The sequence below is a fragment of the Schistocerca piceifrons genome, chromosome 11 (genome assembly GCF_021461385.2).
Source record: "Schistocerca piceifrons isolate TAMUIC-IGC-003096 chromosome 11, iqSchPice1.1, whole genome shotgun sequence".
Classification (NCBI taxonomy): domain Eukaryota; kingdom Metazoa; phylum Arthropoda; class Insecta; order Orthoptera; family Acrididae; genus Schistocerca; species Schistocerca piceifrons.
Window position 1 is genome coordinate 140,874,129 of NC_060148.1, and position 19,726 is coordinate 140,893,854.

At 43.6% G+C, this 19,726-nt stretch overlaps 1 protein-coding gene across 1 annotated transcript in view; it reads left to right on the top strand.

Annotated features, from left to right (window-relative positions):
- LOC124720346 overlaps nt 1-19,726 on the top strand; it is a 175,149-nt gene that overhangs the window by 119,004 nt on the left and 36,419 nt on the right. The window contains exon 4 of the mRNA XM_047245675.1: nt 11,695-11,860. Coding sequence (XP_047101631.1) covers nt 11,695-11,860 — 166 coding nt within the window. The remainder of the gene's footprint in view (nt 1-11,694; nt 11,861-19,726) is intronic.

A 19,726-nucleotide genomic window follows, 5' to 3' on the forward strand; every position in this document is an offset into this window, starting at 1 on the left:
ATGGACTTCTCATGCTCCGATACAGTCCGGGAGACTTGGTAAAGGATTCTACGCCTGTGTGGGAAGTGCGACTGTCGGAAGAGTTACTGGTTGAGGTCCCATCCATCTCCCTCTTCGTTTGTGACAGAATTAAGACCAGTCTTTCATATCCTCTGCATGAAACCACACTACAGAGAAATGTAATACACGCGTAGCGCCCTGGAAGCTTCGACAGGAGGGGCTGCCTTCGGTGCTCCAGACCAGAGGCTGCGGCGGCGCGACACCGACGCCACGCAGAGCACCGCTGACGAGGTCCAGACTCTGAGCGCTGCAGTCGGCTCCAGTGGGAACTCCAGAAATTATGGTCGTCTAAAATATATCGATAGATCGATATTCTTGACACAAATGTCGATATACAGCGTCCCGTTTATCTCGACCACCCTAAATAACTGTTTGTCCAGATGCAGATTACAAAATGTTCCAATCAAATGTTCTTTAGCCGTCAGGGGGACATCAAACAGCTTTGTTTTTTACAAAGATATGAACAGCGGTATGGCTTTTTAAAATGGCACCTAGTTTTTTTTATTCGGTAATTCATTTCCTCTCCTAAAGACCTGTTTAAAGATGTATCACAGTGTACGATTCACTGAAACACTACGTTATTAGTTACATAACACAACACTGACTTTGAGCCCTGGATCACAAACTCGTCCTGGTGCTGGAGTTGTTAGAAAGCAAATGAAAACCAAGTAAAACGGTAACAGAAAATTGACTCTGACTCTCCTGCACCACTGCCCAGGAGTGGAACATTCAAAGTGGTGACCCTAGACACCGGTACACTGGTGCACTCGTTGAATGAAAGAATTATTTACTGCTTGCAGTGCTGCCTGCTGAGGAGAATTTCAAGCAAACTCGATATGTTCCAGCATGTCCTCTGGAGTTGTTGGAATATCGCGATACACAACGTCTTTAATGCATCCCCGAAGAAAAATGTCCAGAGGATTTAAATCAAGAGACCTGGCAGGCCAAATAACTGTTCCTCCTCGACCAATCCACCTGGCAGGATACCTTGGTTTCGGAACACGACGTGCACGCAAGGCATTATGTGCTGGACACCCATCGTGTTGATACCACATAAGCATTCTGGTTCTTAGCGGCACTTCATCCAGAAGAGGAGGAAGAATTCGTCTGAGCAAGTTGGCATACGCTGTGCCGTTTAGACCACCATTCTGCATCCCACACCAGACGTTAACTCTCCGTTGACGCTGATGTTCCACCTGTCTAAGCCATCGTGGGTTGTCGCTAGACCTATAATACATGTTCCTTGTATTTACCCGTCCTTTGTTTGAGAAGAACATTCGTCGGTAAATAGAACATTGGAGAACAAGTTCGGATTGGCGAGGATTTACTGCTGTGCCCACTGACAGAACTTTACACGATTCTGGAAATCATTCCCATGCAATTCTTGATGTACGTGTACATTATAAGGATGGAACCAGTGACGTGTAACTACACGATGTACACTGGATTTACGAATGCTAGGCTCGTGTTCAAGCTGTCGTGTGCTCACATGTGGATTCATAGCAACGGAAGCGAGAACAGTTAACTTCGGCAGCTTCGTCTGTGCGAGTGCTACGACGATTGCGTTGCCGTCGGCTGAAACTTTCCGTTTCCTGAAGCGTCGCAACAAGACGAGAAAACATTCGGACGGAAGGTGGGTTCTTGTCAGCACATCGCTCTCTGTACGGTTTCGCTGCCTGCCTAGCGCTTCGCTTACCTTACACAACAACAATCAAAGAAACGTTGTGTCGCTGCAGTTTGTAGGAAGGACAGCCTTTACTGTATGCCTACTCTACGCTACAGTATTTAAAAGGACTGAACCACTGTACTAAATGCACCCTTACATAATAAAACAGTATTGCAATTACTGTTCTGCTAACTTACATTCCTCACACATGAGTAGCATTTCTACCTTCTCTTCGTTGGTGTACATTCTACACACACAACTCTTCAACTGACGATGGTTGACGGAATGACGGGTGTGCATTCTACTTATGTTTGCAAACTTCAGCACGTGGATGTGTTCCGTTACCCCGAGTACCTACACTAAGCACTGGGAGCGTCCACGTCAGTGTTGTGTTATGTAATTAATAACGTTGTGTTTCAGTGAATGGTACACTGTGATACATTTTTGAGTAGGTGTTTAAGAGAGGAAGTGAATTACCGAATAAAAAATACAGGGTACCATTTAAAAAAGTCATACCGTTGTTCATATCTTTGTAAAAACGAAGCTACAACGAAGGCAATCATGAAATGGGACACCCTGTATGTCGGCAGTAGACATTGTTCGATATATCCATTTCACAAGAGCAATAATGTGTGCCGATATTTTTATTTTATATTATATTTTCGTTCACAACTTTCGAAACAAAATTGAAGTTGTTCTTTTGATATTATATTTCGACATAATTTTGCTTTCAGTGTGTGAACTTTCATCACGTGCAGTCTTACCCCTTGACTGTCTGTGGCAAGTATATGTGGCACCACGAAGAAGAAGTCCGATTGCACTGTGGGGCGGCGGTGTGAAAGGAGTAACAAAATTTCCGATGTGAAGAAACAGCACACGAGTTTCGTTAAAAACTATCTTTAGCGCAACTAGTCAGTTCTTTCTTCTTATCGGGATTCTTCAAAAACAGTTGCTGAAAAAGACGAACAAAATTTTAAATGACGAGATTGGTCTTTGCGGTGGGCGTAAACGTGTGACTGGAAACGCTGACGTAATCGGTGCTCCTTTAGCTTCAGAAAAATGGTTCAAATGGCTCTGAGCACTGTGGGACTTAACATCTGAAGTCATCAGTCCCCAAGAACTTAGAACTACTTAAACCTAACTAACCTAAGGACATCACACACATCCATGCCCGAGGCAGTATTCGAACCTGCGACCATAACAGTCGCCCGGTTCCAGACTCGGCCACTTCGGCCGGCTGTCGTTATCCTGAGGAAGTCATGTGCAAGATGGGGGCGCGAACTGTCGTCCATGAAGACAAATGCCTCGCCAATATGCTGACGATATGGTTGCACTATCGGTCGGAGGATGGCATTCACGTATCGTACAGCCGTTACGGCGCCTTCCATGACCACCATCGGCGTACGTCGGCCCAACATAATGCCGCCCAAAAACAGCAGGGAACCTCCACCTTGCTGCACTTGCTGGACAGTGTGTCTAAGGCGTTCAGCCTGACCGGGCTGCCTCCAAACACGTCTTTGGCGATTGTCTAGTTGAAGGCATATGCGACACTCATCGGTGAAGAGAACGTGACGCCAGTACTGAGCTGTCCATTCGCCATGTTGTTGGGCCCATCTGTACCACGCTGCATCTACATCTACATCTACATGGATTCTCTGTGAATCACATTTAAGTGCATGGCAGATGGTTCATGGAACCACCTTCACAATTCTCTATTATTACAAGTTGGTAATTGGAATTTCGTCGCAACGAAAAACGCCTTCCTTTCAATGCGTGCAGCCCAAATCCTGTATTATTTCTGTGACACCCTCTCATAATTCGCGATAATACAAAACGTGCTACCCTACTTTGAGCTTTTTCGATGTACTGCGTCAGTCCTATCTGGTAAGGGGCCCACACCGCGCAGCAGTATGAGAGGACGGACAAGCGTAGTGTAGGCAGTCTCCTTACTAGGTCTGTTACATTTTCTAAGTGTCCTGCCAATAAAACGCAGTCTTTGGTTACCCTTCCCCACAACATTTTCTATGCGTTCCTTCCAATTTAAGTTGTTCGTAATTGTAATTCCTAGGTACTTAGTTGAATTTACAAATATTAAATTAGTCTGATCTATCGTGTACCGAAGTTTAACGAATTCCTTTTAGCACTCATGTGGATGAGCTCACACTTTTCGTTATTTAGGGTCAACTGCCACTTTTCGCACCATTCAGATATCTCTTCTAAACCGGATGGTGAGGCCGTGCGGTTCCCGGCACTTCAGTCTGGAACCGCGTGACCGCTACGGTCGCAGGTTCGAATCCTGCCTCGGGCATGAATGTGTGTGATGTCCTTAGGTTAGTTAGGCTTAAGTACTTCTAAGTTCTAGGGGACTGATGACCACAGATGTTAAGTCCCATAGTGCTCAGAGCCATTTGAACCAAATATCTTTTCTAAATCGTTTTGCAGTTTGTTTTGATCTTCTGATGACTTCATTATTCGATAAACGACAGCGTCATCTGCGAACAACCTAACACAGGTACTTCGATATTCTCCCAAATCGTTTATACAGATAAGGAACAGCAAAGGGCCTATAACACTACCTTGGGGAACGCCAGAAACCACTTCTGTTTTACTCGATGACTTTCCGTCATTTACTACGAACTGTGACCTCTCTGACAGGAAATCACAAATCCAATCACATAACTGAGATGATATTCCATAAGCACGCAATTTCACTACAAGCCGCTTGTGTGGTACAGGGTCAAAAGCCTTCCGGAAATCCAGATATACGGGATCGGTCTGAAATCCCTTGTCAATAGCACTCAACACTTCATGTGAATAAAGAGCTAGTTTTGTTTGACAGGAACGATGTTTTCTAAGCCGGCCGCCGTAGCCGAGCGGTTCTAGGCGCTTCAGTCCGGAACCACGCTGCTGCTGGGGTCGCAGGTTCGAATTCTGCCTCGGGCAAGGATGCGTGTGATGTCCTTAGGTCAGGTTTAAGCAGTTCTAACAAGGGAACCTCCCCATCGCACCCCCCTCAGATTTAGTTATAAGTTGGCACAGTGGATAGGCCTTGAAAAACCGAACACAGATCAATCGAGAAAACAGGAAGAAGTTGTCTGGAACTATGAAAAAATAAGCAAGATATACAAACTGAGTAGTCCATGTGCAAGATATGCAACATCAAGGATACTGTGAGATCAGGAGCGCTGTGGTCCCGTGGTTAGCGTGAGCAGCTGCGGAACCGAAGGCTCTTGGTTCAAGTCTTCCCTCGAGTGAAAAGTTTAATTTTTTTATTTTCAGTTTATGTGGCAAACTCTTATGTTTTCATCACTTTTTGGGAGTGATTATCACATCCACAAGAAAACCTAAATCGGGCAAGGTAGAAGAATCTTTTTACATATTCGCCAAGTGTACAAGTTAGGTGGGTCGACAACATATTCTTGTCTTGTGACCCTCGTGCCGTCACCAGTGTCGTATAGAATATATCAGACGTGTTTTCCTGTGGAGGAATCGGTTGACCTATGACCTCGCGATCAAATCTTTTCTCGGTACCCATTGAATAGGCACGTCCTTTCGTCTACTAATCGCACGGTTTTGCGGTGCGGTCGCAAAACACAGACACTAAACTTATTACAGTGCACAGAGACGTCAATGAACGAACGGACAGATGATAAATTTGCGAAAATAAAGAAAGTAAACTTTTCACTCGAGGAAAGCCTTGAACCAAGGACCTCTCGTTCCGCAGCTGCTCACGCTAACCACGGGACCACGGCGCTCCTGAGCTCAGACTAGCCTTGATGTTGCATATCTTTCGCATGGACTACTCAGTTTGTATATTTTGCTTATTTTTTCATAGTTCCACGCAACTTCTTCCTGTTTTCTCGATTGATGTGTGTTCAGTTTTTCAAGGCCTATCCACTGTGCCAACTTATAACTAAATCTGAGGGGGTGCGATGGGTAGGTTCCCTTGTAAGTATAGGGGACAGATGACCTCAGATATTAAGTCCCGCAGTGCTTAGAGCCATTTTTTTATGTTTTCTAAACCCATGTTGACTGTGTGTCAATAGATAGTTTTCTTCGAGGTAATTCATAATGTTCAAACACAATATATGTTCCAGAAATCCTGCTGCATATATACGTTAACGATATTGGCCTGTAATTAAGTGGATTACTCCTACTACCTTCCTAGAATATTGGTGTGACTTGTGCAAGTTTCCAGTCCTTTAATACGGATCTTTCGACGAGCGAACGGTTGTTTGTGATTGTTAAGTATGGAGCTAAAGCATCAGCATACTCAGAAACGAACCTAATTGGCTTCCAGTCTGGTGCAGAAGACTTGCTTCTATTAAGTGATTTCAGTCGCTTCACTACTCTGAGGATATTTACTTCTACATTACTCATGTTGGTAGCTGTCCTTGATTCGAGTTCTGGAATATTTACTTCGTCTTCTTTTGTCAAGGGGTTTCAGAAGGCTGTGATTTGGCAGCAGTGTCTTCGGTAGTATCTCCATTGTTATCGCGCAGAGAAGGCATTGATTGTTTCTTGCCACTAACATACTTCACATACGACTAGAATCTCTTTGGGTTTTCTCCCAGGTTTCGAGACAAAGTTTCGTTGTGGAAACTGTGAACTGTGGATTTAATTTCAAAGAATATTCTTAAAAATTTACTTTATTTACTAGCGATTCATCAAGAACATTAACACATTTAGTCACACTATGTGAGCGTGGAAGTAGTTGCCAGGGAGTAACTTAAGAAACCAAAATCAAATTGCTTTCAACAAATGGGAAATTTATTCCTAAAAGCATTTTTTTTAGAAACGGATTTAAAATTATAAGCAGAAAGCACCCTCTAAACATCAAGTTACAATTTATTCAGAGGCAGAAAGAAACAAATTTTTGAGTGTATGAGCTTTCGGGCTGAGAACCTTGCCGCTCCCTTTTGACGCGGCCGTAATTACGACCGCTCACAACAGCCTCTGAAAGACTACACTGGTGCAAATCTGCAACACACCAGATTACCGTAAAGTAAAAGTTTTAACAATTCACACAAGCACACAAACTATGCACCCCATAGGAGGGATGGAAATGGTACAAAAGACTAAAATTAAAAGATAAACGTGCCACTGAAGGTGCAACTTGATTTTAACTTCTAAGAAAGTCTTATGGTGGAAGAGTGGCAAGTTTATTTACTAAAATGACCATTTTATCAAAAGTCCATGAAATGCAATCCAACATAAAATTATGTAAAGTTGGCCAAACATGCTCTACAGTACACATATACCGCCTCTCCAGATGATAGGCAAGATAAAAACATATTTAAGGAATTATGCCGTTACACTTCTAGCAATAAATTCGTTCACACACCGAATCCGAGAAACATGACAGAGGCAGCTCCAACGACAGACAGACACTAACTGCCTAACAAATGCGGACGAGAGACAGAGGAGCAAGCAGTGGACGAGAGACTGACCCAGACTGACCCACTGGCGAGCTCATAGCGCCCCTTAAATGCACGTGAACAGGCAGCCTTTCCCCTTTCCCACCAGAGGGAGACACCAAAGCTGCGACTGCCACAGCGGCGCCACCGCTAGAAACGGAGGGCGACTGCTCCACACTACGCGCTGCGGCTCGCTCTTCAAAACAGCAATTTTTACCACGGCTCAAACTGTTACAAGCATCTCGCATTGAAGTCCGCGCTATATTTCGAGCTTCTGTAAAAGATCGCCAATCTTGGGAATTTTGCGTCTGTTTAAATTTGGCGCGTTTGTTTCGTTGTTTCTGCAAAAGTGTTCTAACTCGTTTTGTGTACCAAGGAGGGTCAGCTGCATCGTTTGTTAATTTATTTGGAATAAATCTCTCAACTGCTGCCAATACTATTTCTTTGATTTCAAGCCACATCTGATCTACTCTTATTTTATTAATTAGGAATGAGTGGAGATTGTCTATCAGGAAGACATCAAGTGAATTTTTATCTGCCTTTTTCAACAGGTAAATTTTTCGTTTATTTTTTGAGGATTTGGGGATTACAATATTGTCTCGGTACGACAACCCTGTGTTCACTAATCCTTGTATCGGTTTTGATGCTCGTTATTAACTCAGGATTATTTTTTGCTGAGAGGTCTAGTGTGTCTTCACAACCGTTTACTATTCGCGTGGGCTCATGAACTAATTGCTCGAAATAATTTTCAGAGAATGCGTTTAGAACATTTCGGATGATATTTTATGCGTACCTCCGAAATTAAACATGTATTTTCGCCAACATATCGATGTAAAGTAAAGTCACCTCCAACTATAATCGTGACGTGGTTGCAAAGATGGACCTCGCCATGGACGTCGGGAGTGAAGTTGCGCACAGTTTGAGTTGTAACACGACGTCCTGTGGCTGCACGAAAAGCATTACTCAACATGGTGGCGTTGGCGTCAGGGTTCCTCCGAGCCATAATCCGTAGGTAGCGGTCATCCACTGCAGTAGTTCAGTTCATAACTAAAAGTGCCATTGTGATTTCTCAGAATTTTTGCAAAATAAATAATAATTTTTGTTAGTTTCATGTTTTTCTTACACTAACTAGCACTACTCCAGTACCCAAGTATCCGACTAGCTACGTAAGAAATTTTGTAAATTTTTGTGTCATTTCCTTACAGCAGAGGACTCCAGAAGATATTTATTGCTGAAAGTTTTTCAGGCATTTCTCTTTAGGAGCGTCTGTCTGACTTCTGTAGTATTGTGGGGGTGTACATTGAATCTTGCAGTAGCCACAGGGTAAAGGGTACATTTCAGATTAATCCGTTGCGCAGAATAACTGAATAGCAACTCCACGCACACAAGAGCCACAGTGGCAAAAAGTCAGATGCCCCTTCCACAACAGATACGACACTGCTACGGCGTCACAAGGCAAGCAGTCTTGATGTTGTCCTCGATTTGCAGAGAATGACAGTCCATATTTTATTGGAAATTACGTCCAAGTTCTCATTCAAATGAACGAAAAATATGCAAAGTTTCGAAATTTTTTTGAGACAATGAAAAGACATACGTTCAACTATATTTTAGATTTTCGATACAAAAAAGAAGAAAATGGAGCCCATAATCGAGGTCTGATCGAGAACCTACGAGTTTGAAGTACACCTGCTACGTAGAGTGTAGCCTCTAGAAGTTATCTCAAATCAAAAATGGATAACATCAGTAGATACTACAGTAGATTTATGGGAGCTTGTACCTAACTACAATGAAACAACATTAAATTTAACGATATCATGCTAAATGGAACTCTGTGTTGGATTTTTTTTTTTACTCTTTATGGCTTTACAAAAAGTAGTTACTGCATTTCGGGAGTCAAAGTTAGAAGCTAATAGGATGTACCGTTTTTATTTTATGCTGCATGCAGGTTTGAAAAACCGTTTCTCGAGGAAAACCATGACTAAAGTTTAGGGCGAACTTCTATATTAATTATTAGCTGAATTTGCGTAAAAACTATATGCCATTATACACTTTTGACGTCGCTGAACACAAATCTGAAGTTAGATTTTCAAAATTCAAAATGTGTAATCCATTGTGGCTGACCGAATATTATCTTTTGGCCAATTTTTATCAAAATTTGATAAAAATAGTTTTTTCCTTACTTACGTTTAGTCTGCAATTCCAAGACCGTATATCGACATTCCTGACGCAAATATCTTTCAAAAATGCAACAAAAAATCGATTTTTCGACCATTTTGAATGAGAACCTGGCCTTAAGACTGAGTGATTTAACGGACGACGTGCAGTAGGGCTTGTAAGCCTTCGTCACACCAGGAACGAATGCATGCAGTGCTGTGGACGCGGATACGTCTTCACGGAAGACTGAAGTATAGCCAGGACCTCCTCGAGAAACAGCTACCTGCTCTTTCTGATAAAACTGTTGATATTTTTAAAGGCATCGAGTATCCGATATATCGATATTTAAATGGCACCAACATATAGATATTCGATAAACAGACTGATAAAATATCAACCTATCGGCTCATAAAAGTATCTGCTTCACATTATAAATATACTGCCAGTTTTAGAGCTCCATATTTAAGTATCCATTTACGCACACCAAAAAAAAGTTTTGCATCACCCCGGTTCCCAGAACTCCTGAAGACAGTCACTGATTATGGATATTGTACCACAGACACAGTCCCTTTGATTGTTCGGAGATGTCACAAAACCTGCCCAAAAATGTAAACAATCATGCACGAGCAGCGCCTATTAGACGGTTGGGGTCCGACAGCCGATCAGTTCCGGTCATTCCACCAGGAAGGACGTACACGGTTCGTGTTGTCTGTAGTTCTACCATGCCTACATACCACAGTTCGATCGCGTCCACATTCTCTCTTTGTGCCAGGAAGGGCTCTCAACAAGGGAAGTGTCCAGGAGTGTCTGAGTGAACCAAAGAGATGTTGTTCGGACATGGAGGAGATAATCAACTTGAATAATTATCCTTTAGAATGTTACTAGGTACGGTCGAGGCTGTCGCATGTGAAATGCAGTGAGGTGTACTGTTGTGGAGGAAACATGGGGCTCGCAAGAACTGTAGCGCACAATACTGTAAGCTGCGATGACTGCTGTCTGCGCCGCTCGCTGCTGACAAATAAGATAACTCTCGTTCTATCTGGATTGACCTTCGCCAATCAAACTCTCCCTACGCCTTGATGAAGTCAAGGACTCCTATTCGCCCCTAGTCTAACTATTGGCGTGGTACACCGGTCAGATAACCAGTCCACCGCGATGCCACTCAAAATTCGCTCGCAGGCGTTTAACTATAACTCTGTCCATTTACACTGCACAATAAGTGTGTCGGCCAACACAGTGAACAACGTTTAATTGCAAGGACTCAATATAGAGTCACACTTCGATTCGCTCTCGACAGAGGTGCTCTCCCAGTGAAGTACTGAGGAGAGACTTGTTCCTCGCTCTTTGAGTACATGTACGAGCGCGCACGCTCTCGTTACGTGTTCTCGCTCCAAGAGCGACAACGGAACGGCGCCTCTCCACGCCACACGTGAGGGGTTACATCTTTCGGTCTCTTCCATTACTCCTTCAGCTCAAGGCGTCAGAAATATCGTCTGCCAATCAGCATTGCTCTTCTAAAACGGGAGAATGACGTTTCGTTTAAGGCGACCAATCCGGATATCTGTAGTATCGGCGTTTGGCGTGTGCTGTCTCTCTGTGAAAATCTCTGAAACTGCGTGCTATGTGTAAAGAATGCGTAGGCTGGCCGCTCCCACACAGTGTAGCGGAATTTGCTTTTAAGCCGACACGGGGTCGTCCTTTCACTCGAACAAACGCTGTCTGCTCTACAGGCGGTCACCGGCCGACGTAGATGGGTTGGGACTGGCCTCCTGGCGTGCGGTTTTGCCTCTCTCGAACTAAAAGCTCCTGTGCCGTCGTGTCTGGAATGTAAGTGTGTACGCCAGCCTCGAGTATTTCAACCATGGTGCGCTCTTGCGATTTATTAGTTATTTGCGTATAATTTACATGAATTCATACAAGATTGACTTTATCTTATCGAGTTTGGGTTCGAATGAAGCGTCTTGATGTGCAGAATATGATTGTGAGGGCTGAATATGTAAGCAACGAAGGTCAGGAGACCACGACATCTTACAGTCTGCTTCTTAATTTCACTCGTGTTAGGCGAATGCCTTGAGATTTCGACTTTCCTGTTCCCGTCTTTGGCATTCGCCACTGATTGCTGAGAAGTATCAGGATGTTTACTCATTGCTATGTTAACTATTAGAGTGTGATTTTCAAAATCCTTTGTTATTTCCTTAACTTACATGTGCCGATATATGATGACCAAAATGCAATAAGCGTGTCTAAGTTATGAACGGAGCAGAAAAAAAAGACAGGAAGAGACTGCTACATCTGATACTCAGTAAAGACCTCGACAAAGAATAATCCTACAAGTTGAAGTTTTGATTTAGTCACAAAACCTGTATTGTGTAATTGCATCGCTACCTCTGTTGGCAGGGCACCTACTACATGCATCGGTACTGGACACGACCGATAACCCTAAAAAAGTTCGTCGCCTTACCTTACGGGAAGTATAAATTGTACATGAAGGGTCTGAAGGATGGAAAAAGACAAGTTTGTGTGCAGATGGTCATCGATATCTACGAAGTCGGATTTTTCAAAGGTAAGGATTTGATCTTTGAGTAACACATGATCACGAGTAATTGTTTCAGTAGAGTTATGAAATTCCACCACCGAGGGCTTCGCGGTCATTGAAGAGGTGGACGTAGCAGGTAAAAGTCCTGTGGGTAGAAAAAGTTTCAGTCGTAATCATTTAGCCGAGAAGCGAAAAAGAGGTGGCTGTACACAGTGCCCTCCCGTCACTGCCACCGGCTAAAGCCAAGCCTGCCTCGGCGTTGTCTCCTGGAGAGAGAGAGTTTCCTCCTTAAAGTTCGATGTAATACACAGCAGTCAGCTGCATTTATGTGAGTGGCATACCTGATGATGTAAACAAATTTATGTTCATACATTCCAAGCACTTACAACATGACAACAAAAAACTTCACGCAATGGCAATGGGAAACAAGTACAATTCTTCTGGATTGTTACAGAAAAAAGCGTAAAGAGCACGTGCAAATACGCTAATTTGTTCTGAAGCGATATTGCAATTTTCTATTGGTTAAACCATAGTTTCCAATGAAACTGTGAGCCAGACCGAGACTCGAACTCGGACCTTTGCCTCTGGTGGGCAAGTGCTCTACCAACTGAGCTACCCGAGCACAACTCGTGCACCGTCCTCACAGCTTCAATTGTGCCAACATCTCGTCTCCTACCATCCAAATTTCTCACACGTTCTCCTGCGAGCCGGCCGCTGTGGCCGAGCGGTTCTAGGCCCTTCAGTCCGGAACCACGCGGCTGCTACTGTCGCAGGTTCGAATCCTGCCTCAGGCATGGATGTGTATGACGTCCTTAGGTTAGTTAGGTTCTAAGTCTATGGTACTGATGACCTCCCATAGTGCATAGAGCCATTTGAACCATTTTTCTCCTGTGAACCTCGCTAAATTAGCACTCCTTAAGAAATTATACTGCGGAGACATGGCATAGGCATAACCTGGGGGATGTTTTCAGAAAGAAATTTTCACGCTGCAGAGGTGTCTGCTCTGGTTAGAAACTTCCTGGCAGGTTATAACTGTGTATCAGACCGACACTCGAACTCTGGACTTTGGCCTTTCGTGGGCAAGTGCTCTACTGGCTAAGCTACCCAAGCGCAGCTCACACCCCGTCGTCACAGCTTCAGTTTGGCCAGTATCGCGTCTCATACCTTCGAAAGTTCTACTGGAAACCATACAGGAATAGCACTCCTGGAAGGAAGGTTAGCTGGCAGAGCACTTGCCCACGAAAGGCAAAGATCCCGAGTCTCGGTCTGGCATACAGTTTCAGTCTGCCAGGAAGATTCAGAGGAGCGCATATTCCGCTGTAGAGTCAATACTTCATTCTGGAACCATCCACCTGTCTGTGACTAAGCCATGTCTCCGCAATATCCCTTCTTCCAGGAGTGCTAACTCTGCAAGGTTCGCAGGAGAGGTCCTGTGAAGTTTGGAACCTAGGAGACGAGTTACTGGCAGAATTGAAACTGTAAGGGCTGGTCGTAAATCGTGCTTGCTAGCTCGGTTGGTGGAGCAATTGCCCGCGATAGGCAAAGGTCCCGAGCTCTAATCTCAGTCTTGCAACATAGTTTTAATCTGCCAGAAAGTTTCATATCAAGTGCAGAGCACTTGTCCGCATAAGGCAAAGGTCCTGTGTTCGAATCTCCGTCTGGTACACAGTTTTAATGTCAGGAAATGTCATATCAGCGCACACTCCGCTGCAGAGCGAAAATTTCGTTCATAGTTTCCGATGTTTCCCATGAACCGCGGACTTGCCGTCGGTTTGGGTGGCTTGTCTGCCTTAACCGTACACAGGTGTACTGTGTGTACAACAACAATGGAGTGATGCCTGTCGAGAAGCCAGACAAACATACGGCTCCTGAAGAGGGGCGGCACCCTTTTCAGTCGTTGCAGGGGCATCAGTCTGGATGATTGACTCATCTGGCTAACCAAGACGGCATTGCTGTTCTGGTACTGCGAGCAGCCTACAGCAAGGGGAAACTACAGCTGTAATTTGCCAGTTGGCATGTAGCTCTACTCTATGGTTAAATTGGCCGTGCGGTTAAAGGCGCTGCAGTCTGGAACCGCAAGACCGCTACGGTCGCAGGCTCGAATCCTGCCTCGGGCATGGATGTTTGTGATGTCCTTAGGTTAGTTAGGTTTAACTAGTTCTAAGTTCTAGGGGACTAAAGATCTCAGCAGTTGAGTCCCATAGTGCTCAGAGCCATCTATGGTTAAATGGTGATAGCTTCTTGTTGGGTAACATATTCTGGGGATGAAAGAATCTCCCATTCGGATCTCCATGCAGGAACTACTCAGAAGGATGTCATCACCAAGGAAAACAAATCTGTCGTTCTAAGGAAAGGATTCTGGAATGTTAAATGCCTTAATCGGGCAGGTAGGTTAGAGGTTTTATAAACGGAAATGGATAGGTTGAAGTTCAATATATTGAGACTTAGCGAAGCTCGGTGTCAAGAGAAACAGGATGAATGCAGGGTTATAAATACAAAGTCACAAAGGGATAATGCAAGAGTGGGTGTAATAATGAATAAGCAAATAGGAATGCAGGTAATCTACGTGAAACAGCATAGTGAACGCATTGACGTAGCCAAGATAGGCACTAAGTTCACACCTACAATAGTTGTACAAGTTTATATGCTAACTAGCTCTGGAGATAATGGAGAGACTGGAGAAATGTATGATGAGATAAAAGAAATTATTCAGCTAGTTAAAGGAAACGATAATTTAATTGTCATGGGAGACTGCAGTTTGGTGGTAGGAAAAGAAAGAAAAGCAAAAATTTAATTTCGACTCACGGAAAGAAACGAAAGAGCAAGACGTCTGGTGGAATTTTGCACAGAGGATAATTTAATCATTGCTAACAATGGAAATTTGTAGTAAGGTCTTATGGGACCAAACTGCTGAGGTCATCGGTACCTAGGCTTACACACTACTTAATCTAACTAAAACTAACTTACGCTGAGGACAACACACACCCATGCCCGAGGGAGGACTCGAATCTCCGACGGTGGGAGCGGTGCGGACCGTGACAAGGCGCCCTTGACCGCTCGGATACCCCGCGCGGCCATCGCTAACACCTTGTTTGAGAATCATCAAAGTAGCGCGTATACATGGAAGACTCCTGGAGACACTGGAAGGTTTCAGATTCATTACATAATGGCAAGAAAGGGATTTCGGAACCAGATTTTAAACTGTAAGACATTTACAGGGTTAGATTGGACCACAATTTATTGGTAGCGAACTGTAAATTAAACCTGAAGAAACTACAAAAAGGTAGGAAATTAAGGAGACGGAACATGTATAAGCTGCAAAAACTAGAGGTTGCTGATAGTTTCAGACGAAGCATTACGCAGCGGTTGAGTAGAGCAGGGAAAAGGAATACAGTAGAAGAAAAATAGATAGCTATAAGAGATGAAATAGAGAAGGCAGCAGAGTGTCAAATAGGTCGAAAGACAAGGCATAGTAGAGATATTGAATTCAATTGATGAAAGAAGAAAATATAAAAATGCAGCAAATAAAGCAAGCGAAGGGAAATACAAACGTCTCTCAAAATGAGTTGGACAGGAAGTGTTAAATGGCTGAGCAAGAATGGATAGAGGACAAATGTAGGAATGTTTCACTAGGGGAAAATGGATTCCGCCTTCAGGAAATTTAAAAAGACTTTTTGAGAAAAGGGAAGCAACTGTATGAATGTCAAGAGCTCAGATGTAAAACCAGTCCTAAGCTAGGAAGGGAAAGCTGAAAGGTAAAAGGAGTATATAGAGTGTCTGTATAAGGGAGATGAACGGAAATATTATAGCCAAGAAATTCAGAACCCAGGATATAGCAAGGAAAATCGTCGTGTCAGTGTTTTGGGACAGGAAAAGAGATTTGTTCGTTGATTTTTTGGAAATAGATGGGACCATAAATGCTGCAAGATACTGTGGGGTCATGAAGAAACTTCGCAGAGCCATACAAAACAGACGTGCCGACAGCGACACTCTGTCTCCTCGATGAGAGCGCGCGTCCGCACACCGCTCATTCAACGCAAGAGTAGCTGACTTCGTTTGGTTGGGATGTTTTAAGCCAACTCTGTCACAGCCCCGATCTCACACCTAGTGACTATCATCTGTTCACTAAACTGATGGTCCAAATGGCTCTAAGAAGTATGGGACTTAACATCTGAGGTCATCAGTCCCCTAGACTTAGAACTACTTAAACTTAACTAGCCTCAGGACATCACACACATCCATGCCAGAGGCAGGATTCGAACCTGCGACCGTAGCAGCAGCGCGGTTCCGGACTGAAGTGCCTAGAACTGCTCGGCCCCAGTGGCCGGTCATTAAATTGAAGAAACACCTTATTGGAAAGCACTTTTCCGACGACGACGAGGTGAAAATCGAAGTGAAGAACTGACTGAAAAAGGCGTTGGGAGACGTCTATGACACAGGAATCAAAAAACTCGTCCTACTAATGACAAAATGTATAAAGATACATGCCGATTGCTTGTAAAAATAATGCAACACCTGTACTACAATGAATCTAAATTTTATTATGATAAATTAAATTATTTGCACCTAAAAAAATTTTTGTAACCTTAGTTTCCGGATTAGCCTCGTACGTGGATACAGATGCTTCACTAACGTAATGCTGCCCAAAAACCTTTTTTCAGTAGGAAATAAAATGATAGATACTACGGAATCATTTCATGACACGCTGTAACACGCCGATGTACGCAAGATAGTACGATTTGTTTCATCTTATGGCAAGTCGCGTAAGGGATTCATTTGCTTCCAGGGTCTGTAGTAGGAACACTGAAATTCTTCTGTGATGTGGCCTTTCCACACAGCGTATGGATTTCGACAACGATCGCCCATTAGCGAGCGACGGAGGTGGTTTGTTGCTGAGGTAGCAGACTCCTTCGGCAGTGCAGAGAGTACGGGGAAGGCACTGATTGTACATGTGATGACGTCACACAATACCAAAGAAATAATTTATCAATGTTTCTGAGGACAGTTTCCAGTGAAAGACCTGTCAGGTAATTATTAAGAGTTTTTTGTGCCAAAGTGGCTTCAGGTCACAGTTATGCTGGTGGTAAAAGGAGGATTCTACATTGACGAGGGGTCCTCACAGATTCCGATTTTGTGCACACTTGTAGCAGATGGAATTCAGTGCACGCACATAAATTTTTTAAGACAGTACGACAAAGAACTCTGAAATATCACCTTTCAAAATTAGCAAATCTCCAAGTGCAGTTAAAAACAATTTTCATTATTTCGTCGAATTCGTCGGTTTCTCAGCACGTTAGTACGTTCGATGGTTCGAATCTCGCTAGTAAGATAAATACAGGGTGACACAGAATAACGGGAAAGTTTGAAATGAGTAGTGGCAGCCATGCGCACGTGGTAGCACTGCGGGTTCGTGACAGACAGCAAGTAAACAGTTCACCATTTCACTAATCATGCGTCACTGGAACGGAAAATAGCGTGCGTTAGCCATAAAAATGTTTATTGTTTGCTCACGGCACAGAAGGAGTTTCGAAGTTTTTGTAATTTAGAATGTCATGATATCGTTCCGTCGAAAGATGCGATAAAATGTTGGATTAATAACTTTGAAGACACTGGATCTGCCCTCAAAAAGAAACCAACAGGACGACCAAGAAGTGTGCGTTCTCCAGCGAACACTGATGTTGAACGCGAGTCTGTCTTACGGAGCCCACGGCGTCAATTCGTAAGCAAGAAGCAGCGATTGGAGTGTCCCGGGAGAGTGTTCGCAGAATCCTTCATCTTGATTTAAAATTTCATCCGTGCAAACTACAGATGGTGCAACCATTTAAGGACCACGATTTCCGATTACGCTTAGGATTCTGTCAACAAATGATAACAAAAATAAACAATGACGATGAATTTGTAAAAAAAGTTGTTGACGTCAGATGAGGCGCAAGTAATGTGAATAAACGGAACTACCGTTACTGAGAAAACACAAATCCTAATGACGTTCATGAGCGCCATTCACACGCTGCTAAAGTGACAGCATGGCGTGGTGTTTCATCACGTGGGATTATCGGACCGCATTGTCTCGCAAATGAACAACGAAACACAATAACTGTCAACGCCGATCGGTTCGTGGATATGTTACGAACTTTCGTTACACCTGCATTGCACAACTTTGCAAACGTTCAAGAAGCCTGGTTTCAACGTGACGGAGCGACATCACACACTACACGGCAATCAGTGGCATACGTGCGAGAATTGTTTGGCTTCCGTGTGATCTCACAATTCGTTAACATACCCGGGCCTCCTAGATCGCCAGATCTATCCGTTTCTGACTTTTCTCGTGGAGCAAAGTCTACACGACTCGACCAAGAACCCTGGACGAGTTAAAACAGAGAATTTTGGATGCAATCCACAGTATCCCATCTGAGATGTTGCAGCGGTCAATGAGGAATCTCAACAGCAGATTTCACGAATGTATTCGTACAGGAGGACGCCATCTAAAGGACGCAATTTTTGAAAAATAATAAATGGCATCAATGTTTCCTAAATGGCAAAGTTGGGAGGTTTCAATTACGATGAATGCAATTTATTTCCTTCATCACTTCTAGTTTTATTGGATTGTGGAAATGTTCCCGTTTTTCTGCGTCACCCTGTATCTTTTGATTTTTTTTAAAAACTTCTATATTTATTAACAAAGTGTAATCTTAATTGACAGATATGGAACTATAGTGTTTAATAAAAATAACATCTTGGTTATTCGTTGTTACCGACAGTACATTGAAATTTGGCATACGAGGTCGATACATCAGATAGATAATGAGAAAGTATCATTTTCACAGACTCACTAGTGTTATTGAAATATGTAATTTTTTCATTGAATAAAATACGTTTTGGCATATTCCTAAGAAGTTTAAATTCATTTTTAGACATCTAGTAACCGTCAATAAAAGGATGCTACTTTTATTTCTTACTTAACGTTCGCATTTGCTGATAAATATTACATTTAAAAAAGTATGCTACTAGCTAGATTCCACTCTCGTGTTCATGATTGAAAATCCGACTATGCTACAAGCTGAGTTAGTCAAATGCTGTTTGGGTAACAACACTCGGAAGTCTTGTCACCTTCAAAGCCAATTTTGTTTTGTTCGTTTGACAACTGCGTGGTGGCACCTCAGCAAATTTACGTCCAGACACTGAACTTGAAGCCCTGTGAGTACGAAAGGAGTCGGAGAGGGCAGGGCGCTGTGTAGTGTTGCGTTGTGAGCGTCTCCGTGCAGAGTGAGTGAGTGGTGCAGGCAGCTCGAGGGCCTCAGTGGGCAGAGAGGCGGGCACATGTCGTGCAAACTGCTTATGTCTCTGCGTCAAGAATTTGTAAAGTGAACATCCAAACGAATAAACCATATTGCCCTTAATTGTATTTTTTTCGCGTGTGGCTACACGGAGTATTCAGTGCACAAAACTGAAGCAGAGTCGGGGGAGCAACTTTCATGCCTCACAAGGCGTGCACTGAGAAGAGTGGCTGTCATTTTGCACTGCCAATATTAGCCTGGACTGCTAAAGTAAGTAAGACAAAACTAAGTATTCATTGCTGAGCGTTAGTTCTAGATCGCACAGTGCTAATTTTGGCACTCTCTACCATCTGATGTTTTTGACCATAAAGGCCTTCAAAAACATCTACAACCTGTATGAGTGGTGTCTTTTCTTCCCGACATGTCCGAAAGAACAGGCACCACTTATACAGATATACAGCGATAAGCCGAAACATTACGACGACTGCCCACCGCGTCGCTGGACGCCGCCTGCTGGCGCTGCGGGCACGTCACGCAGTGACGAAAGTGCGTAAGTGGAGCAGCTACGGGCGGCGGAAATACGGGCTGCACATGGCGAAATCCACCGAGATAAGCGACT